Raw genomic sequence first — 24,936 nt, 5'->3', positions numbered from 1 at the left:
AATGATAAGAAAAATATTGTTGCGATAAGCAATGAAATAGGGAGAGATACATTATTATAAAATAATGAAATTATGTGCAACACTGTCTTGCACACGTAAACTCGGAGAAGCTCGAACGCCACATGAAGCTACCAGGTTAATAACAAATATGATCGCATGTCATTTTGTGGGCCGTAGTTAGCTACCCTGCTACGGTATAGTATTATTTCACTCCAAGCCGAAACACTAATGCCAAGCCTACATAGTGAAAGACACTACCAGAATGTAGGTATATCAATTAGTAATTTAATGAATCATCTTCCTCATTTCTGCCCTAAAAACTTTATTGCTGGATTTTGGCACTTCCCATATATTTCCAATAGGACCGTTGGGAAGCGGCGTGCATTTATCGTCTTTCTATTCTTTTCATTGGATGACATACTGTGCTACGCTTGCCGGTCCCTGGTCTGTAATCCAAAACCTTCCTACCCTCTACGGCCATATATTCCGTGCAATACGTGGCCTGCCGACTGCCACTACAACTTGGCTATGTCGACTACTTTCGTTTGTCTACGGAATTCAATACGTATTCTTCATTGTATATAAAGATATCAGTTTTTAAACCAATTTATTTTCGTGTTATTATAATAACACTTAAAAGTTATTACTCTTAATTCGATAACAAAAATTTAGATCGAATCCAGGTCGAACTTTCTCGAGCGTTTTGTGACAACGCCAGCGGAGGTTCCCACTTGTGTTGTCAGTCAATCCATGAAACCTAAAGGAGCAGGTAACGTCCTGAGTCGGGGCTCCAAAGGAACATCTTGTATTCAGTACACAAGACACACTCTGACTTTTTTCCTCAAAGACTACTTTCAAAATGTAGCTGGTGCCGGTGTACTCTCTGCAGCTACGTTCCTACCATATTATGAAAACTTTAAAAAAATGAAAATTAGATCAGACTATAGAAATTTGCTGGACAGAAAACTGGATAGAATCACTTTTTTATTGGTTAAATCTACTTACGACATCTACTCAAAGCACAAAATACCGATCGTTTTTAACTTATTTCGTTTACAAAACTGGTTACGAATTATGAACCCACATTTTTTTTCATACCAACGTAAACCATTGTTTAGTCTCCCGTGCACTCCTTGAAGTCCTTTTTGTCCACAATTTGGAGAATCATTAGTTTTGATTTTAAGCGCCTTCAGCATTCCGCTACTGTAAAACTCCTCAAGCTTAAACTTGTGAGTGTAGACAGACAGCATTAGTTAAAGACAAAAAAATAATTTGGATCAAATAAAACCACAAAACTATATGTATAACCTCTCATTTATCTCCTTTATGTTTAAACAATAACTTTTTACAAATTTCCTAAAACTAAAAATACACCTTTCATCTATTTAACAGTTCTCATTTAATGTTATGAACACTAAAACTAAGCTATCGGCTTAATATACAGATTTTAACAACTAAATGCATAAAATATAGTTTTACATAGATACACTGGAATGACATAATCGTATTATTTTTAAGTATTCTTTGTCGCTTTGAAAAAGTTTAATTTGAACAAATTGAACTTTTTATTGTATAATAATTTGTTAATGTTGTATAATTTGTCTCCTAAAAACATGTATTGCACCTACTATGGCCAGTTACACAAGTATATAGATGAAATAGATAGGCAAACGGCAGTACGACTTTTCGTTTTATCTTAAAAGTAATTATCAATTTATTTGAGATGATTCAATTTTCAAAATTTACATAAACCATACTATAAATTGTAATATAAAGCTTTGTACAACAATAATATAATCTCGCTTAATCTAAATGCTACTTAAAACTTATGTCTTTTATAATTTAGTAAATATTTATATTTATTTAAAACGAATAAACAAATGAAATAAAAACATAAACGAAGACGATATTTTGCTTCACTATAAATCATTTGTTCGGTTCTTTTACTGGATGTTTTTATGAATAAATTATCTATATTACATGGGCAAACCTATTTACATACGTACATGTAACGCCGCACGCTACTGGTGTATAAACTCGAAAAGTTATTTGTCAACATTTAAATTAAAATTTGAATAAGTTGGCCGTAACTGAGACGGTTCGGCATTGACAGGAGATGGAGGAGTAGGAGGGATATAGGGGTATCGAGGATACGGGGGGTAGGGGTAGGGATAGCCTGTAGGTAATAGTTGTGGGTTGTGGAAAGGAGGTAGGAGAGCTGGGGATGGATATCCGTAAGGTAATCCAACGGAGGAAGCAGCTGCTTGAAGTATTGAGGCAGCAAACGCCGGGTCGCTGTACACTGCCGCGTACGGCCAAGCGACAGCAATGCGTTGACGTTTATCTTTCATACGCCGATTTTGAAACCAAACCTGCTGACAAAAACGAATATTAATACAACGTCCATAACACTAAGATTAATAACATATTTTTACAATTTCAAGTTTTTAAAAACATCGTAATATAATCCGGTTTATTTTTATGAGACAAATAAAATAAAAATTCTCTTCTTCTGACCATTTAACGTCTTTACAAAGATAGTGAACGCGCCTTATCGTACAGATCTTCTATAATCATATTCCACTTATATATAAAACCATATAATTCAACAGCGCGTTTTCGCACACCATCGTTAATTAATTGAATATTTAAAAATAACAGCTGCCGGCAATAAAATATTCAGTGCGCAGAGAGAAAACATTAAAAGCCATCTCGAAATCATTAACGCAGTATAATGGCCTTCTCGGCAAAACACAACAAAGTATACAAACAAAGTTTCCCTTCAAGATGCCTTAAAACGCCTTTTGTTCGCAGAGGCAGCGAATGACGTGCAAATTGGCGGCAGTTTTGTGCTTGGGATTTTCAGAAAATGGCGGATTTCATTTACGCTTAATAACTTTACACAAGACAATAATTCATTTAGAACAATTCATTCTTCATATTTGAAACTAAAATTCATACGATTTGAAGTATAATTTGAAATCGATACATTTAAAGTAAATGTTCAAAAATTTTCTTTATTTAACCTTCGTATGGATTATCTTTCTCTTTCGTCAATTTAAGTCTACCTTCTATTTTGATAAAATGACTCAGACCTAAGAAGAACAAGCGAAAAAAAATAGAAGGGTGTAGTGTTTTTTTTTAAACAACATAAAATCGTATTTAATATAATACCGAAGTTGTGCTCTCTTATATAAAGTTCTTTATATTGTTTATTTTAGCAAAAGAAACTTTCTGAACATTTTCTGGGATCACACTTTTGTATAGTTTGGAGTTACGATTGTTATTTTGTTAACAGACAACATAATTTAAAGAGATATAGTAGTAAAGAAATCGAGAAAGTTCCGTTAGTGAAAACTTAAATTTTATCACCGTTTATTGGCATAGCAATAAAAAATCATTACAATAAACAAACACGAATTCCAAATTTTCTATATGACCGCGCATCAAATGGTAGCCGCCGCTTTATTTAATAGTTTTTAATTGGTATAATCGCACCGTAAAACAGATGCGCGTCAATAGACAACCGATGAAGTCTCTTCATATACAAGCTCACTAATGATAGGCGTTTTATAGCTCTGAGAGGGTTTCGTTCTTCTCGGCATTAATGTTCATTAGAGTTCTACAGCTACTGAATAATTCGGCCGGTTTCTTTTATTAATGCGCATCGACAAATTAGCGTGAATGTAAAATTCGAATGAAGCAATATAAACACGTGTTTTTTTTTTCCAGACCGTTGGATCTTCTTTTTAAGTTAAAGTGATAATTGAGATTATGACTGGACACTGAATGTTTACGCGCGAATGAGAAATTTAAATTAGCGTAGAAAACGGTATTCGAGGCATAATACGCTTTCGAATTTCGGAATAAAAACATTTATCCATTTGATTTCATCATAACAACTTTATTTAAAAAAAAGTATTTTGTTTCATCTGCATTCGCACTTCGAGGACGTGATTTTTGCAAATTAGCATCATGCCATAAAACGAATGTGATGGAAATTATTTTATATCTAATTGAGTCATCATTCTCAAGGCATCAATGTCATTGTGGCAATCAAGATAAACGAAAATGTGGTATTGATTTTTTATGTATTCATTTACAACATGCTGGCCAACAAAATGAGGAAATTAGTTTCGTATAGCATACTACAAAAATAACTATGTTTGTCTATTGTAGGCCTACATATACCTGGCCATAATTATGTTTGCTTATATCTACACGTTAATAAATGAATTCATTAAGTTCTATATGCTTGTAGTGTATTGTTTGATCGCGTGCTGTGTTATTAAATTTTTAACGGCAAAATATTTTCAATTATGATTGCTTCTTAATTTGCAACAAGGTTATGTGTCAATTGATTGTTGCTACATTGCGAAAGCGCCCTCTATGGAAAGTTATAATTGTCAGAGGAGGTCGATTTTATTCAGGTCACAACGTGGGCGGGCTGACATGAATGAAGAAACTGCATTTATTTGTCGTTAAAAAAGAAAAAGAGTCAATTGTACATTTAACAGCAGTTAAGGTGTCGCAATCCTACGCCGGAATGCGTCAAATGTGTCAAAACGTAAATACAAACGTCTGTTTGACAAAGAGAACAATTTTTTAGTTATAGTTAAATATGACAAAATAAGTATAGAACTATCAATTTTTAGAATATTAGCATATTGACTACTGCGAGGTGGACAAATAATAATACCTGATGGTTGATAAATAATTGAGAATAGTCGATTAAAACGTAGATTGTTTTAACTTGTATGTTAATGGGTGTAGATGACCATGTACCGACGGCAAAGAGTTGTTAGTTGAGAGGACATAAGTTGAGTCATTGTTAAGCTCTCAGTCAAACAGAAGATTGTATGAAATTGTATTTGTAGGGTCTTTGTCCTAGTGTTCTTTACTAAACCCATCCCCACGCACACAAGAAATGCGAGGGTTAGTGGCAAGGAACAATTATGCACTACCGTCTATGTTACACTGATTAATTAGTTACACTTTTACTGATCACAATTTTCTCACATGTAATCTCTACATTTGCAATGTTTTCCAAAGCGCGCCAGAAGAATGACGAATGAAGAATACCCTACTATCCCTACAGATTACTTTAAATGCTACTTGTCATTGATCTCCATCTTGATGAATTTCCAGAAATATCGTCAATTTTTCCGAAGTACCTACATGTTGTATTGAAATTGTGTTTTAATCAATAAAATCATACCAAAGACGTCGGCAAAGCAGACATCGCACGTATTTTTTTTACACTTTTTTCCTTTTCAAAATTATAAGTCGTCCAATTTTTTTTTCTTATATTATCTATTATAAAATAAACATGAACGCACCTTAATAGTAGACTCTGGTAGTTGTAGTTGGGCAGCTAGCTCGCATCTTCTCGGCCGTGACACGTAGTTTTCCTTCATAAATTCTTTCTCCAGACGCGCTAATTGCTCCCGCGTGAAAGCAGTTCGATATCTCCTATTAAATAAAAAAAGGATTAAATAAATTATGATTTTCATTCAAGTGTCATGAAAAAGCTTCATTGTCACTATTCTATTCATTAGTACAGATTTGTTTTTTTTACTAATCGAGTCGCTGTCAGTTGCCTAGACTTTGGGAGATATTATTTAAAAAATAGACGGTTTCTTTTATTGCGTCATTGTTGTGCATTGACATATAGGTCTAGAAAAATAGCATATCCTGGATATCTATTGTTCTTATGTCTTATTACCAGCATTTATGAGATTAGAAGCACAAATACGAGTACGTTTTATTTCAATACATGTTAGTCCCCGTGTACATACTTCCATCTTATCACTTTTCTGAGGTTAAACCAGATTCTATGAAAGAAAATGCATAATATAGAATCGATTTTGGGTTAATGTTGTGTTTTTTTCTGTAACTCCACTAACCTTATATTGGGATCCGGGGCGGTATTGGAGTTGCTTATTTGTTCAGACTGCGGGCTTAATGATTCTGCGGACAAAAATAATTAAATTTATTTGATAGTGTTACTACCAGTTAGTATTGTTGTTATTCTAAATCTGAACTTGTTATAACGATGTTCGCATTACATACAAAACATGACCAAAACCTGTATCGACAAAGGATTAACACTAAGTATATTCCAAATTTACTACCACCACAATATATACATACAAATAAAGTTTTTAGTCGGTGTACAGTATTCATATATAACTTTCGTATTAAATATAAATTGAACTGTTTATTTTAAAAATCTAATGTGTTTTTTTTTCTATTTATTTTAAGCATATATAATATTTATATAGAAATGCCATATTTTCACAAATAACGGCGTCTCGTTTATGATAAATTTTCTAAATCTGTTGGTAACAGAATTACTGATTTATTTTTATTTGAATAATTTCTGTTGTACTTATGAGGGCTGATCCATCTAAACTAAACCTGTTAACTAAACGGATTAAAATGTAGCGGCCCGAGGCGAGGCTCTTTAGGAATACATCCAGCTTCGCTACCTTACAAGAGGTTATAGCCTAAGCGCCCTTTGCGCCCTGCCTCCTCGAACCGACGGAATCTACAAATGCCATTTCGGCAACAGTTAAAAAAATCTATCTATAGCCAGTCCAACAAATTAATTTTAACCTGATATGAAATTCTGTTTTTCTAGATATCTAATGACTTTTTTTTCCTAAAAATCTTTCTAAAGATTTCTTAAGACTGGTTTAATTAGCTTATCTCTAAGCACAGTTTGGTTAAAGAGTTATAAGTATGCTCTTCAAGCGGCTGGCTTTTCGATTTAAGCATCGTTTATCTTCATTACCGCTTTGTCTAGACGTTAGCTACTTGTACTTATAAATGAAAGACGCCGCCCGCAATTTGAGGATAAGCTCAAAAGCTTAAAATAATATTATAAAGCCCTTGAACTTTTAGTACTAACTTATATTACAATAAACATCTAACAAATATTTTGCAGATTCCACACGTTGTTATCGTCAATTGTTATTTCCCAATCTCCATATCAAGTCTAATCGCACTAACAGGCAGCTTTTCTTGTAGTTTTCACCTCGTTATAGCGCACTACAGTACATAAACTTTTAATCTTTTATAACATAAATTATCGCTATCATTTCAGATCTAGAAAGTGCGCTGCTGGAGGCCTCCTCGACACATTTTCACTAAGACCGGTTGAAAGCGACTACAAGGTCGTTTGCGCACCTTATGGGTGGATGTACTACGCTGCGCTTGGTGGCCCGTGGTCTCCACTCCAGAAACTTATGGCCATAGCCACCATCTGTTCTGCATGCCTATAACGATCTGCCCACTGACACCTCAACTTTCTAACTCACTGCACGATCTTACGGAAGTTACCGACGTATTACTTTCATCAGTCTACAAATCAATAAGCAAAGTAAAATATCCTAAAATTAAATTGATTGTTTGATACACTTAAAAGTGAGCTTCGCAACATTAATAATTTATTTATTTTTGTTGTGTCCAATGTCCAGTTGTAAAAGACCTACAGTTTGATGAAAATAATACAAGAAGAAAGCTAAAAAAGCAATGCGAAAAGCAATAATAAATAGTATTAAGTTATCAATATTTTAGCCCAACTTTCCATTATGTTATCTCTACACAAACTTGAGTTGACTGGTACAGAATTCCTATAAAATATTAAGTCCGCCACACAAGTTGTTAGGGGGTAAAACATAAATAAATAATTCGTCACAATTAACAATTAATGAAATGAATTTAAAATTAAAACCCAAAAACCTTTCGTTTTTGGATTTTTTAGAGCAATATGTCATTATTTCGTGACCGAAGTATAAGCGGTCACAGTTTCGAAAACACAAGAAAGACTAATTGCGCGTTGAGTTTTAGATTGACTTGTCGTAAAACGGTATAACCCGGCGTTCGTCGGGAACCGGCGGCTCGTAGGTGTTAATTGTCAGCACCCAGCGTTTCAAAAGGAGTACATTAACACAAAACAAACACAAATAAGCTATTGTCTAATTAAATATTTTCCCATGCGGTGTTCATGAACCTTATTTTCTTCATCCATTATAACGTTCGTCACAAAGAAACCGAAACGCCTAAACTATCCCGGGCTCGATTTGAAAAACGAAGAGTAAAGTTTGACCTTTATTAAATTTTAAGTTCCATAATCAATTTGAAAAAAAAAATAAACTTTTTCTTTTGAATCTTGTAAATATACATAAATAACAAAAAAAAATATACTTTAGTGGTAAAAGATTATAAGTGACTATACAATAGCTCATTTATCAGTAAGAAGGCTGTGTATAGCGATCACTTTGAAACAGTCTAGTAATTTTGCAGGGACAGATAGTAAACATTAATTAAATTTAATATGCAAAAATCTGAACTTATAAAACGATTTTATTTTATTCTATCATTACGTTATTTATTATTCCTAAAAACCGTTGATTTTAGATAAGATGTGCCATATTCATAGCAAATGAGCTATATATTTACATCCTTAAAGCCTTTACGCATATCAAAACTAACACCATATAAGTCATTCTTTGCATATTTATTTAGTAAATATTTAAATAATTATCTTCTCAAATATTTATTTTTGATTATATGTAATATAAAAATTCATACATAAATGTTAAATTATAATTTTAAGTGTAATCGCAACTGATTTGGTAGAAGGTAGTTTAAACAATGTAAAAATTAATTAATGATACAAGTCCTTGTAAATGCAGATTGAATAAAGGTATTATGAATTTGAAACTGAATGGCGTTTAGTAAAAAGTTGTACACCTAATTTGAGAATACTCCGCTATCACTTTTTACTTACGGAACCGAAAAGCGGTAGCTCCAAAACATTGACTTTACAAATCTGATTAGCCGCTGAAGTGGTTTTAAATTTAAAAAAGGGCGCAGCAAACGCCGCCGCTATTGACACAGCCCATTAAAAACAAAATTGAATGCTTTCAACTCGCTTCTATTGTCTGTGACTTTAATGGCGGAATGATTAAGATGTTGTTATAAGTTCGACATTTTATTTCCGGTAAACTTGTAAATGAATTACCTTATACCTAAAATAAATACAATTATTTCTTTAAACATAAAAAATAATATATTTTTTTACAAATTACGGTGGTTTTTACATCTGTTATTAATAATATCAACACTATTTTTAATCGAAATTCTCTTTACCAACAAGAAATCATGTTATAAATCCATTTAAAACTAACTTTCAAACAAAACACAGGAAAAGGGATAAATAATCTAAATTAAAGTGTTATGAATATCATATAAGAAACAATACAGTAATAAAGTGCATGTTTTTTGTTCGATTGCGACTGGCGACTTAACCACTTGAACGCTTCCCATGCTGGGTGGCGACAGAACACTCAAAACTCAATTTGCAATAGTCTAGCCGAGCTTCCTTTCGTTCAGAAGCTTGTTGACAGATTTTTTTCAAAACATCGCATTCATTCTTCATCGCTTAAAAGATAGCCAGCTGTGCCGGCGTGTGTCCGATTGAGAAAAAAAAAAGGAAATAGACAGACAACAAACAGATTAAAAAGCTTCCGTCTATGATGCTTCCGTCACATAAATTGCATTTATTAAGTAGCGAAGTTATATTTGTCTCCGACCGTTCTTAAAGTTATCGTCTCATTTATTGTCGGGTACACCCTATCCAAAAATCAATGTTTTCAGAAAAAATAAATAATGTATTGATAATAAAGTAAGAAAAGTCATTTTCAGAATTTTTTTGTTTATTGTATGTCCCGGCAGACTGTGTACTACTAAAAGTTTGCCACATTCTAATAAAAATATATCAAACTTCATAGTGTCTGTAACTTTAAATAGAATGATTGGAAAAAAGGGTAAAACCTTTTTGTTGACCAATTAGCCTGTAGTGCTCCGTGTGTAGTTCCATCCTGCGTAGTTTTTTAGTAAAATAAAACAGTTTTCTTTTGCATTCAAATAACAAATTAATGATCTAGCATTACAAACAAATTACTTATTTACTCCTTATTGTACTTCAAAAAATATTTAAAAAATCCATATTTTGTTTAATAATTATATCAATAAATATAATTTTAAAAAGTCACATGCAAGCTCATTATTTTAATGACCAATACGTATTGCCCTCCAAACATGCTGTAACGATTTCGTGTCGCTTCAGTAGAAACATTTCGACACATACCGACCGACGCAGCCTTTGTTTCAAAATGCCCGCTAATTTCCAAAGCATACAGTACTTGGAACGGTCATAAACACATCTAAGACGATGTAAAGACGGTGACACATTTGTACCTAAACGTAATAATCGAACGGTGGTCAATTTTATTACTTGCGTACTTTATATCAATAACAGGTTATAAAAGCTCTGAGGATTCACGGATTTATTAATATTTCTGTCATATATGTAACATTATCGTGTGTGAAAAATTAGTACAATGACCGGTTTTGCGTTGCCCACTTACTAGGTTATGAGGTTGATCATCCCAATATAAGAAAAACTGCTATGTGATGTTCATTATTATATAAAATAAAATACCATTGCATATAAGGAAGCTACCACAAAAGCTATTTTTAAATAATTTAAATATACGGTTAGTAGATAAATGCTACTATACTGTTAAGGATTTTTTAGATGATATTGAATAGAATAAATACGTAATGTAAGTTAGTAGTTATAAGTAGGATTGTTTTAAAACAGGTATAATACCTAGTTACTTTTGCATGCCGATACTAGCTAAACATGTGATACTTATGTTTATAAAATTGTAACAACTTTTTAACCATGTTTACGCAAAAAAAATACATCATTTTCTTTATGTCACATACGATAGAAGCGAATTGAAAATATTCGAACATGTATATTATGTAGTAAAGTATCAATTAACCTACAAATGTGTCATGTTATATAATGATCATTTCAGTTGTAAGGCTTCTCCAATTGGGCATTGGATTCTTTCGTAGATTGTCAATAAGACCGGTTGGAAACGGCCTGCATCAAACGTTTCCCGACGATCGTAATAAGCTTATCTGTCCACCTTGTGAGTAGAAGTCAGTCCGTGGTCTTAACTGCAGAACCTTAAGGCCGCAACAACTTTCTGTTTGCAGGCTATGAATCTCTACAAAACTGTGTATACTTGTGGAAATAATAAACATTAAGTAAATATCTGTAGGTATTTGGCAAAAATCTAGTTCATTTTAAAACTTGATACTCTTTACTCTACAATCGGAACGCACCTTGAAATAGCGATAAGTTCGGAAACCAACAAATGACTATACATTATTGAAACGTTATGAAACCGCGACGTGTTTCACCTTTTAACACATGTTTTCGAACGCGCATCTAAATCATTCACTAATGAGTGATGCTATGCTCCCGTAGATGAGAACACGAAACATTGCGGTCATAATAAGTAGCAGCTAATAGTTTCAATTTTAGAGAATATTATCGTTCGAAAAATTACAATGAATTTAGTACGTTATATAAGTAAGCGACTAAAACAATGAAAACAATATTTATTCTTTCGAATAAGCTTTGCACCTAAACACTAAACACCTTCGAAAAATCAAGACAATATGACAAACAATTAAATACGTATCTATACGTTGACTGTCTATTGCCGGATTCAGAATGTCGATTCTGATAAATGTTAGCGCTAATTTTACATTTTTTTCCCTGTTAAAAATCGTTTATTTATCGCATTATACTAATCCCGCGCATGTTTATCTCATATATAATCTTTATTATATTAATGTCAAGTAGTAAAACAAATTTATAAAATGTCGCTTCTTATAATCAACACACCATGGAGACGACTATCCTCTTGATTTAATTACATGCTAGAGTCAGAATCAAAAAGATCTGTAGACGAATGAAAGTAACCGATGTCGCCCAGTCAAGTTAAACTGACAGTGGGCAGACTTCATATCACACAGAAGCGAAGGCCGTTGAGGTCTTTAAGTTTTGCAGTGACTCCGCGGACGGGCAAGCGCAGCTTATGACTTCCACAAACAAGTTGGATTCAGAATTTAATCGTCCTATTGGATATCTAGAAGTGAAGCCTATGTCCAACAGTGGACAACCATGACAGAGCTAACTAACCTAACATTGTATTTATTTACGAGAAATAATGTAATTTAAAACAATTCATTAGGTTATACATACAGTAGTCATATTCCGTATCAATTACGCCACGCGCCATTACCGCAGATCGCTTACAGTTAAGAACAGTTGAACGGTTAATTAATGCTGACTGCGCTTAATTTGCCACTGACCGAATAGCCCTTGTAATAGGTGAAAACCGATCGCTATCCATTAACCATTGGAATTATCGAGAATTGGCATTGCCACCCTCGTGCGAGCCGCAGGCGGTCCGGCACGCGCACCTAATTGTGTCCTGAATGCTCCCTAGATGTTCATTGTACGATGACACTGCCCGGTGATCGTTCCGCCGATTCCCAATTACGTATCCATTATTTTTATCGCTCTTTCATAACATTCCTATTGCAACCCGTTCCTTCGACCTTATCATAATTCTCTTCACATTAGTATCGAAATGTATCTAAAAATCATACTAATTTATGCACTAATATTCTTGTAATGTTGTAGTGAGGATGTTATTTAAGAATTTTTTTTAATTACTTGGGTTTTAGGACGATTTGCTAATTATCGAGTTAAAGGTTCTGATCGCGTTGAGAGGTTGAAAAGACCTATACATGTCATTAAGTGTGCTATTTATGTAATAGCCGAGATATAAAAATTGTGAATGAATTAATAAATACCCGCAGAATAAATGAAACTTTCTTTAATTCGTCATGATAAAAATGTTTGAGTCGAGTGCCATGTTATTTATGCCTTATTAAATGAATGACATGTAAAATACGATTCATTTTATTTTACTTTGTAAAAACCGCACCCGATAACTTTCTCAAGCTTATTTTGAGTATGTGCAAATACTTTAATCAAGACATCACTACATCCCAAAGGAATTAAAGTAATTTACACGATCGCGAACAAAACATTTGCCGAACAATTATCCAATACAAAGGCAATTATACGGTGTCATCCCTCGGCACGTTCCCCTAAACCAATTTTCATAATAAAATCCGTATCTACTAGTCGGCAACGATCTAATGAAGATAAATATCTCAGTGGGGAGTTGACTGCAATAAAAACAAAATCAGTTTAAGCCCAATTGACAAGACATACTACCTATTACGAACTGGACCCCTCAATTGTGATACGTACAATTAAAAATGGCGACGAGCTGTCAGATTTTGGCGCGGAATCCACCCACGTATTGACATTTGTCTTTCTAAAGCAAGCACAACGGTTTTAATTTTCGCTCAATTGATCTTTGTGGCCCGGTTAGTGTTAAAATACGCGGATAATTAGCGCAGCTGTTCGGACAGATTGATCTTATTTTACATTTATTTGCAACACTAACATAGTAAAAAAATTTTGAACTACTTTGTGGTAAACATTGAATGTTTATTATGTCTCCGTACTACATTTGCTTTGAATGCAAATATTTATAGTTTCAAGTTATATAGGGTTATAGGTGTAAAATTTTTAAATGAGTGAATGTATAGTTCATTCGCTGACAAGTAACATATAGTACATCGAATCCAAAAACCAATAGATTCAGAAAAAAAAAAACTTTCAAATGTAACGTAGCAATTTAAAAGGAGTGTAAGACAAAATGCCTTATACTCCGTAAGGCAAAATTTGTAAGAAATGAAAAATAACTTCTAATATACATTTTAATAAACTTACTGTCATTTTTCTTCTGAAATATAGAATAGTTAGTATAATTACTTAAGCAATAAATATTTAGTAAAGAGAACTTAAAAATGTAGCCATTATAATAATAATCTAACAAATGTTTTACCTAACGGTATTTAGAGACCCATACATTAACTGGCAATAAAATTCCTTCCTCCCAACTAACAGAATAACTTACGAAACCAAACATTTTTGATTTTAGCAACAACAGGCCGGTACAATTCAAAGCGGCCGTAAAAACCTCATAATTGCTTTAGTGTTATGACAAATAAGACATAATCGTTAAGAGAAATATTAAGACACGTCCATAACGCTTATTGCCTTAGCTTAAAGTCTAAAATCATTTACCGTCTCGATTTATTAACGGCAATATTACTATAACGTTACCTGCAGAGACCCAAGTCTGTTTACAATTCATTTTATAAGGCAATATATTGTTCTTTGGCGGTCTTTTTGACGGTACACTAAAATATTGTAATAGTCGCTAAATAGTCGTTTTGGTTTTAACAAACGGTCCTTTATTTTTATAAATTTACTGTCCCGTTAGGAAAATCATAAGCTTTTATAATTTTATAATCGCTTTTCAATAACAATGGAAGTACATATCAAAATTAATATTAGGGACACCGGAAAGTAATGTCGCTTTCTAAAGTTAAAATCACACGACTTAATTTTTACTATTTTTATGTTTCTAATCAGCAATATATTCACTTTCGTTATTAACAACCTTATACCATCTAGTATACAAATTTTCAATGCCGGAGCGGCAAAAATCAATCGGGTTTTCTTTAAAACATGTCTACAGAAACAACATTATTTCCGGTTACCCTAATACAATAATTCTTACGTCTGTAATATTTACAGACAATTTTAATTCCGGATCTTAGTCTTGTATTTCTTGGTAGTGAACCCTAATTCAAGTGGAAGATAACCTTTATGAGAGCAAGCATACTAAAATTGCAGATCAAATTAAATAAAAACCATTGCGTTATTATTGTCACGATCCATTGATAACATGGTTTAAGTATTCGTCAAGATATCGTCACATGGCTAACAATAGTCTAGAAGAATCTAATGAAGAATGCCTACGACGCCGTAACAGCGCAGAATCGTGTTTAATTGAGAGAAAGAACAGAGAAGCGAACAGAGATTACGGAAGAAGATAATCCAATGCAATTCTTTCTTTATATTGTACTTCTGCACTAAAGTGTTTCATTGAAATAAATTTCGCTGCGTATATGAAAGCCCATGCTGGCTGGCTCTTTAAGACCAGTTTACCAGTTTGCTAACGAAACACTAGATATATAGTAAGTATATAGTAGTATAGTATACTAGTATAATAGTAAGTTATAACATCAAATAAAAAATTCTCACCAAATTCAACCAACAGATACATAATTTCTCAATGACAGATATCGAACAAAATACAATTTATGAATTACCTACAAACTTTTTAAATACAGAATGTTAAATGTTACAAGAAATATATCACTGAAGAAAACGTATTTCTAATGTCAATTTAATAAAAATATATACACAGATTACAAAATAAGTAGGAAAATAGATATAAAATTCAAAATTTAAATATTTATCGGCTCGACGCATTTATTTCCGTGTGATATAGTTTCTAGCAATCCGAAAAAATAATGGAATTTATATACCGCGAAGATTACTTATTTTAGATTACCCTGTATTAACAGGGTATATTTCGCTAATTGAAATTCCACATTTTTTTTTATTTTTCTCATCCAACTGTCGAATTATCGAAGACGCAGAATGTTTTGACATTAAAATAAACATGAATCGTAAAAACAATCTTTTAGTGTTAGAAACAATACGTCGAGATGTCCAAAGATTTTTTCTTTAATAAATGTTTGAAATACAATTGTAACAAAAGTATTTTTGTAAGCTAAAGGCGATTATTAATATATTAAACATCAATATTTAGCACCTTTATCGAAAGACATCTAATATAACAGATCACTAACCTTTACTTTTTGGCGACGACGGGGGAGTATTCTGCGTGTCAATATCACTGTAAATATGATTTTTCTTAATCAAATCGACTGTTAACGGTTCGTGTATCGAACTATGATCCATTATGAAGTTTTTAAACGTCTCCATTACAAAGGTATGGTTTCAAAACGTGTAGCCGCCGTCTCGCGCGTGGACAGAGAACTGTCAATGTCACTTATAGTTTGTTGTACGTATTACGCGCCGCCTCACTAAAAATCTATAATGCGTCGGCCAATAACGTCATCTCCTTCCCCCCTTCCGCTACCAGTAAGGGCGTGGTCTCAATTATTGTTCTGTCTCTCTCGCTCATGAGCTTACGTAGTTACGAGCTTACAACACTGAAAACGATTTTCTAAAGCTAGAGATACACAGAGCTTACTTTTAATACCTGCAGTTTTTTATTCACATCAACATCATGCATTTTATTTAATAAAATTAAAAGTAAACGTGAAGTAAAACGGATTTGAACATATTAAAACTAAGTATTCTGAAAAAGGTTTTGTTTTATAGCATATGAATTTATTTATTTATCCATTCTCTTAACACATGGTGTAGCAGCGGACTTAATGCCTTATAGGCATTTTCTACAAGTAAACCAAAAGTGGTGTAGTGATAATAAATAGACAATTGTGTAAACGTTGTTAATATTATATAAAATATAGTTCATATATCATTTGTCACATAGCAAATAGTAATTTGATATGTGACAAATGATATATTATCATCTAATATAATGAATTTAGTGTTTTGATTCAGTAGCTTATAGCCTTAAATTAAAACATGTTAGACGTATTATTATAAAATGATCGTGTAACACATGTGGGTCTATACAGATACCTTAACAAATATTTTGGTTTTAGATTAAAACTGAAAAAATGTGTCCCGGTGTGCCACTGGCTTAAATTAATCACGCAACTCATTTCGCTTTAATAGGGCCCCCTCGCGTCTCCCGCTGAACATTCAACACTGAGCATCATAGAGCCTTATCGCTTGGCGGCCCGGTATTAATACTCCATAACTAGACACCTACAGTTCACTCTGATGAATTGACTCCGGGCTTGCTTGCCAATTCATATTTTACTTTTTTATCAAGTTCCAACGTGTATAACAAATTTAATTTTATGTTTGTTAATGATCTGAAATAATCTCTCCTTAGGCTATGACAGCAAATGAACTAGTAAAGCAAAATGCAAATAAATAACACCTTGTATGTAACATACAAAATAATATATAAACTAAATATATTCAATTGAATGCAAATTAATTAGTAAGGAACACGTAAGTAACTACTGTGTATCGACTAAGGTAATAAAAGAAATAGTAAAGCGATTAGTGATAAGCAAAATTGTGAAGATAACTTTAAAAACTAATTTAGCCATCGGGCTAGACTATCGAGTCTCAGATATCTATCGACTAATCTACTGTTAAAGGATGTAAGACGTGGTAAAAAAAATAATTTTCCTGGAATTCTTACACCTATGAAGGTTCAATGTAAGTAACTTAAGAGCTTGCCTTGAATAATGTAATGGCAAGAAGCTAAGCTTCCGAGCTAAGTTGATCAGTTCCTAGCTAAATACCTTTATCGTTCTGCTACCTCAAATCAAATGAAATTGTTTATATGTGTCAACAGACAAACAGTAATCGTCAAAGACAAAACGTAATACATTTATTCAATAATTATATTTTTTGACGGATTGCCATTGTTTCCCTGGAGGCATTTACAGCTTCAACAAGATGGCGGAGGCAAGGCACAGGTGGCGCTTAGCCTAAACTTCGTTTTAGGTTACAACGCTTAAGGGTTTTCTTTGAGGCCTAGTCTAGAATGTCATGAAAAATTTATTAAATCAATAGTTAGTGTTGCCTCCTTCTGGCCTTCATAATAGCTCTTAGACGATTCCTCATCGATCTGATAACCCTTACTATCAGATCTTGAGAGAGACCTTCTCACTTCATTCCGAGCGCTGTCTTTAGCTTCTCAATGTCTGCAGACGCTGGATTTCTGGTCCGAACCCTAAAACGCAGGGTCCGCTTGTCCCATGTGTGTTAAATAGAATTGAGATCAGGGCCAAGTGGCGAACAGTCCATAGTCTCAATGCCAATTTCATACAGAAATTGACGTGTGATTTGTGCTGTATGGCAGCGGGCATTATCGTTTATGTAGCCTTTATAAGGAAAAACGTCGTCAAGGAAAACGTCTTCCACATATCGGTCTGCAGTCAGACCGGCTCCTCAGAAACTAAAAACAAGAGCTGCTTTTCCTTCCACTGAAATTCCCGCCCTCATCATACACGTACCGCCGCCATATACCACTCTTTCGGCGTAATAACTTTAGGGAAAATGCTCATCTGGACACCGGTAGACTCTTGCTCTCCTGTCATTGCGATGGCGATTTCTGAGACTTATAGAGACAAGAACACGGCCGTCTCTCTTAGAAGTACACCGACGCGAACTGTTATCTGGCCTCCTTGAGTAAGAATTTGTCTCTAAAACCTTTTGTATACCCTGGATCCAGCAGATTGGCTTATATTCAGTCGAAAAGCGAATCCTCGCTGGCTAAAGCTCTATTGTACCAAAAGGACAACTTAGACGACTTCTGGTCTTGTATACATATGGCGGCGAATTGGTAATCGCACCTTGCGGAAATATGTTTAGGTCAACTTCTGGTAAACGACTGATAAGGGTGCGTTGCGTACGGGGCTTATACAGGGGGTTGCATAGCGCAACTTGTTAGTACTGCAAGGGTAATTTTTATGCGCTTAGGTTAATACAACGATATTTTTAAAAGTGGTAATTAGATTGAAATGATAAATGTGTCAATTTAAAGTAAAAGAATTTTAGCTTTAATAAAAAAGTACATTTTATAAATTTTTGAAATAAGAACACACTTTTTGTCTATTTTGTTTGGGTGAGTGAGTCGATTTGGCTGCACACGTGTGTATACACTTTGTATTTAAAAATCAAGGCCTGCATTGTAATGAACAGAAATGAACATGAAACTCATCCCATTTCGCACATTTATGGTATCAAAAGTGTCAAAGAAATTATTTCCTAAAATTCGATCTTACTATATCGCCATGCTTTTAACTTCAAAATAAATTTAATTTTTGTAATCATTGTTATACAATAAACTATAATAAGATTAAATTTATACTCAGAAATGACCATAAATGTGGAAGCAGTAAAACTAAATAACGTTTAAAATCTGAGAATTAGAAGCAATAAAAGAGAAAACTAGAAACCAATATTCATTGCTTGACCACAAACAATGCACTACTTTATAATTGAGCAAAGACAATATTTGTGTACCAAAACACACACAAAAGGCAAAGAAAGCTTTGTTTATGTCACCAAATTTGTACCTTTTCACGGATTCTTTTGTTTCGGCGGCAAAACTCATAAATGTCCCGCTGTGACATACTAGTGGAGAGAACAGACCAGACTTCATTCTTCACGCTGAGATACACAATGTTGTGTGGAATGAAATGCTACCGTTTCCAACCATGATTTGTTAAAATTAAAGCGTTCAGTAATGTGCTGCGTCACGTTTATGTCTTTATGGTTAATGGTTTCGTTCTGCTAAACCCTTAGCATGTATTTTTAATAATGAAGAAACAAGTGAAATATTTTTATTGAGTACAAATTCTTTGATATTAAATGACACGATGCCCGAACATCTACTCCTTAAGTTTTATATACAATACTTACATATAACGTTTTAGGTAATAAATTATATAATATATTTTGATATATAGTTATATAAGATATATTTATATAATTATGTAAATAATGTAAATAGATAAGCGGCTGCTATGTTAATTACCTAACTAAAGTATTATGTTTTTTTTTCCACTGGCTCCCTATCTATACATAGTTGCCAAAGTATTACGGGGACCGGAAAGTAATGTCGTCATGGCAGTGATAGCCTAGCAGTAGAGGACAGACTTTCGAACGTAGGTTACAGGTTCTGCTTTGTGCATTAGTTATAGGATTTTGTATAAGATTTTTGTTATAGGATTGCCATTGTTCAACAATAAGTTTTGCTGCAATTGCCATGCGTGGCGATTATAGTATAACCTCTCCCCCCCACACACACACACGCACACTCCCTAGACATATTTGTGGGAAGTCTATGCCTTGTAGTGGGCGTCAATGGACTGAATCGAGGAATGTATAATGTAATGCTCTAGAGGACATCACCTACAAAAAGTTACAAAAGAGTACATCACCGGCTCCATAGAACTTTTACAAAGAAACCTTCAGGAAACTGATAGCGGAGAATAAGATGTTCAGTCCAGAGGAAATTACTAAGGGTGAAATATATCTATACACATTTATATCTGGCTACAAATATAGAAATGACAATAATCTTTAACATTGATTATTTGGAGAACAACAAAAAACTTAACCCATATAAACAATAATAAGTAATTTACGGTTTCCACAAATTAAAACATCGCGTAAAGAAAAGAAATTGGCGCGGAGCGGTACATGGATACGTACACCCAGAAGATACAAATTTGTAAAAAAAATTGTAATATCGATCGATCGAAATTAAAACATGATAACTCTATTTTTTACAAAAAAAATAGATACACAATTTTGAATAAAAAATATAATAAAAAACTAACTTAACAAGCTTTTACAGTAATCTATTCATAAAGAAAAATGTTTTAATTGCACAAAGGCAAAAAAGTTGCCTTTTTTTTGGATGTGTACTGTTACTGCTGCCCAAATGGCGCAGAGTGCGCCTAGCCTAAGAGCTCTTTCAAATTAGGGAAGGCTCCCGGGAAGGCTTGGCTCGGGCCGCTGTGTACTAATATTTTACCAGGTTGTGAGGCCGCAGAGCTATTAGTAACTAGGCACAAAGGGCCTCACAAGGGAACCGCGGCTCGGGCAGTCAAAAAATTGCCGGTTTTTGACTTTTTGTAAAAAAATAACATCATGGAATTGTCATATTTTGTTCTGTCGCTCCTCAATATAACATATTCACTGTTAAAAAAGAGTAATATAAATGAAAATAGGAAACTACTTACTTTGTTTCGCTGTATAGTTCGAATTAAATTTTAATTTAAATAAAAATAACAGTTTTATCTCATAAATCTAAGTGTAGGTACCGTAAAAATTTACGTCCACCCTACACATATGTACAAAACTAAAGGAAAATTTATGTCCATTGTGGTAAATGTTGCTAACATTGAACGCCGTCGCTTCAAAAAAAAATGATAACTAGCTTTGTGTAACACGTTTGTATAATTAAATTATTAATCATTATAAAATAAAATGGAAACATTATTTTTAATTCTTCTGACCGATAGTCGTTCAGATGAGATACAGATTCCGCAGATTTGTTAGCTTTAATTCAAATGGCCCATAGTCTAAACCCCGTTATCGTCAGCAAAACTCGAGGTTTCTATGAAAAGCGTAGGCACGAACCGCTACATAGTACTTTATTGAAGTAGGAGGCCGCCGACCTCTTAAATCACTAGGACGGAAGCTTCATAGTGACCTAAAACAAGAGGCCTGGAAAAGGAAACCTCAGTTTGGACTGTCACACATAACGCATTTAGCATTCCAACTAAATGGCTTCCGTAGGGGCCGAACCTTGACTTGGTTGATCGTTATTGTTTAGCTAACACGAATATTTCAGAAAGCGTTAGCGCCGGGAAGAGAATTCACGGTAATATCTTACTCATATAGTTTTATGACTAAAGTTTAGCCTTTGATTTCCAATACTTGGTAAAAATAACTTCTAATTATGGATAGCACACAAAATATAATTTAGTGTATTTATACACAACGTCTACTCAAAAAAAAAAACAAATAAAACGACCAATGCTACATTCAAGCAAATGATAGCATAATTTGAGAAATAGGATGCATAGTGACATTGCCAATCATCATTCTTATCCTTAATCGAAATAGATCCAGCAATGCATACTTGAGTTTTTATTGAAGTTATTCACCGTATTCTCGCATAATAAACATGTCATTTTTATAGCTGGTCGAGATTAATAAAGCTAGATGGAATTATTAAATGAATTGTTTGTAATATTCATTATTACAATGTCCATTCCAAACCTAATATATTTTGATAGTTGAATTATTTGTAAGCTGCGTAGTGCGCAAGTAAATAAAGTAGAAAATAAGTAATTTTTTAAAAAGTCTTACGAATCTCGTCAAAAAATCGTAACAATTACATATTAATAATTTGATTACATATTGTTTAAATTTTTATAAAATATAGGATCGAATTAACACCGGACTTCGAAAATATAGATCTTGGCTGAAAACTGTTTTTTCTCATCTATCCGTCATTCTCGGGATCTATGTGTACGGTGTTGTCCGGTATTTGCCGTAACATTAAAAATCCGAAAAAATAGATACCGCTATGTCATAAAGCTATTAAAACCACGATCCAAAACAAATAGTTTTACAAAATAAGAATAGATATTACAGATAAGGATAAATATAAACGTTTAACGTAATAATCTTTCAATGGAAAATTTAAAATCTGTGGAAATTAAAAAAGGTTTTCATTAAATACCTTGTGGCCTGTCTTCAGCGCCGTCGCTATCGACTTCGCTTCTGATGCTGGAGGGGCTTGACCTTTTCAAATCCTCTTGACCCTGCCCTTCCGGATACCCATTTCTCATCGCCTGTTTCTCATAAGACATGAAAAACGGAAAATTCGGTACGCAACTTTGTTGGAAATAATAACCCATTTTCCCTTCCCTAATTTTTACATCTTCGTCCTCTGAGTGCGTTGTGTCCACCGTGTAATCCTGCGATATATTATTCTCTATATCGATCTCCGGTGACCGTCGTTCGTTTATTCCGACAATTGACTCTATTGAAAAGTTCTTGGGCGGTATTTTGGTTTGCATCTTGTTTATTTCTGAATCCATCGCACTAATGTTATGTCACTTCACTACCGTCACTGGCACAACGAACGCGTCTGCTCTACGGACAACGTTTGAATTTGGAATGTTTTTGTAGCTCCGTCAGAGGGACGTACTTCTCACTTAGGCTTTGTTGGCGTTTAAACGGATTGTACGTAGCCACGCCTTCGTGAGGGGAACAGAGGTATCAAGACTTTATCAAATTTTATTCTTATCATGCTAGGTTTAGAGTTTAGTTTCAATATTCACCTATCATGCCTCAAAACGTGAATTCAGTAAAAACTATTGCCAACTTTACTGGATAAGTATTAAGATACATTTTAGATCGCACAATTATAGCTAATAAACTGATCATGATCTGTGGTTTCTTGAAAAAAATCAAAAAAGGTAGGTAGACAGTTTTATTGCATTTTAATACGAAGTAATTGTGTTATAAAAGTATGTTTCACAATTTTTTTATGTATTGTATATTTAAGCTTTAATGAATAAATTAATAAATCAAACACAATTATTAATTACATATTTGTCAATATGTATGCATTTATTTTTAATTTTTGTTAAATTTTGTGTCTGCACCAGCCAACAACTATTGGAATTACTGCCATGAGTGATAAAAAAGAATAATAAATAAAATTTGACAGGAGCGCTATTGGAAGAATATTTGTAACATACCCATTTTTTAAAAATGTTAAAATTCCCATTGAAAAACCATTAATAGTTGACCGTCTTACAGTTGACAGCTATATTTGCAAATATATGTTACAAACGAGACTGTAACATGTTAAAATAAACTATTCAGTTACTAAAAACTATTTTAATGTCAACCCAGAACTTCATTATTTATTTTAAGCCAACGCTTGTTGTTCCAAAAAAAAAATTTTGTTATTGGCAGTATGAGTTCTGTCAGTAGCGGACTATTATTAGCATTTGTCTTAATCTTATACCAGCTAAAAGTAGTAATATCTCTTTGATTTACAACTGTCCAACTACAAGTATGTTTTGTAATAACATATATGGTCCATTTTATAGCATTTCTTAATTATTTGGGTTGTTAACATTCAAGTTTTAATTTTTACACTTGTTTATAATATTTTTTTATGTAATGACTTCATAATTACATCATTTTGGAACAGAAATAGCAAATTAGAGTTCTTCTGGCATTCTTGCCTTACACGATCTAAATTAATAATATCAACAAATAAATAGAAATAACTGAGCAACCTGCGAAACAACGGAAGATAGACAACTCATATTATATGTAGACACATCTTGGTACAAAATCAGTCCAATGGAATCAAACTTAACTTAATATGACTAGTTTCATGTTCCAGTCGTTGCATCGATTAGTTAGCCAAGTGGGTACTAATTTATATACATAATTATAAAACTGACACGGTAGTGATGCTCCGAACCTTGCTAAAATGGATCGAGCGTTGTTTTTTTTCTTTTTCCTGTCGGTAGATCACTCACACTCTTTGGAACGTTAAACAGATAGAGATTGACAGCGCAAGCCGTTGTCCTCTCTCGGTGGCTAAATATGGAGCGGCCTAAGAACTCGGTGGCCACCCAACCTGGTAATATAGTAGAATATATAGAATGTTGGGACGGAAGCCTTTAAAATTTGCTGCCTTTAAAAGTTATTTAGGCTAAACACCACCTGCGCCCTGCCTTCTCGAAACGCGATAATTTCAAAACCTAGTTCAGGAACAGTGAAGGTCCAGTAAAAAAAAAAGTGTAAAAGCTTACGGCCGAGAAAGGACTTTCGCATTGGCGGCGTTGAAAACGCGTTAAAAATTTTAGTTTGAAGGTGCCTTAGATAGAAATCCAACTTAATTGAATGATTCCGTTTTACCATCGCAAGTTTACTTTATATGTCTTCAAGCTTCTTTGGTTTGTATTATAATCCCTTAGGTACATACCCGTGTATTAAACAAGATGAATCGAGCAAAATTGAGATGTTTTGTGATTTCTATAGGTTCAAGGAGTGGTCAGTGTATTGCAAAGAAAAAGGCAAGGTGAAATAAGTTCTCTTGCCAGTGAACGGGAACACTAAACTTTAAAAATTAACGGATATAGAAATTCGTTGACAGAGAACGCCTCCGATATATCATATATGTTAATAACCACACGAATAGATAAGTTACTAAAAAAGCCTTTATTCTAATGGAAAAATCAAAAAAATATGTAAAAGTTCCTGCCTTATTCATAAAACCAGAATGCCATAACTTTTTAAATGATTTTGAGACATCAAAGAAGATAAAA

The 24,936-nt window shown here is 33.5% G+C and overlaps 1 protein-coding gene across 2 annotated transcripts; it reads right to left on the bottom strand.

The window, feature by feature from the left end:
* Positions 1-1,342: 1,342 nt before the first annotated feature.
* On the bottom strand, positions 1,343-22,745 carry LOC137922756 (segmentation protein even-skipped-like). Of its 2 annotated transcripts, none has more exons than XM_068765812.1 (4): positions 22,320-22,745; positions 5,907-5,970; positions 5,340-5,472; positions 1,343-2,372 (listed from the first exon to the last, which is right to left on the bottom strand). In XM_068765812.1, exons 1-4 carry the CDS (start codon positions 22,678-22,680, stop codon positions 2,046-2,048), a joined length of 885 nt encoding a protein of 294 aa, XP_068621913.1. In that variant the 5' UTR covers positions 22,681-22,745; the 3' UTR covers positions 1,343-2,045. The 2 variants fall into 2 exon arrangements, with proteins under 2 accessions (XP_068621913.1, XP_068621914.1); XM_068765813.1 differs by lacking the exon at positions 22,320-22,745 and adding an exon at positions 15,748-15,917.
* Between the last annotated feature and the right edge of the window lie 2,191 nt (positions 22,746-24,936).

The sequence above is a fragment of the Battus philenor genome, unplaced genomic scaffold (genome assembly GCF_028537555.1).
Source record: "Battus philenor isolate CCGP_79_NKW_IND1 unplaced genomic scaffold, ilBatPhil1.0.hap1 SCAF_20, whole genome shotgun sequence".
In the NCBI taxonomy this organism is placed as follows: Eukaryota; Metazoa; Arthropoda; class Insecta; order Lepidoptera; family Papilionidae; genus Battus; species Battus philenor.
This window is presented reverse-complemented; position numbering and strand designations above follow the sequence as displayed.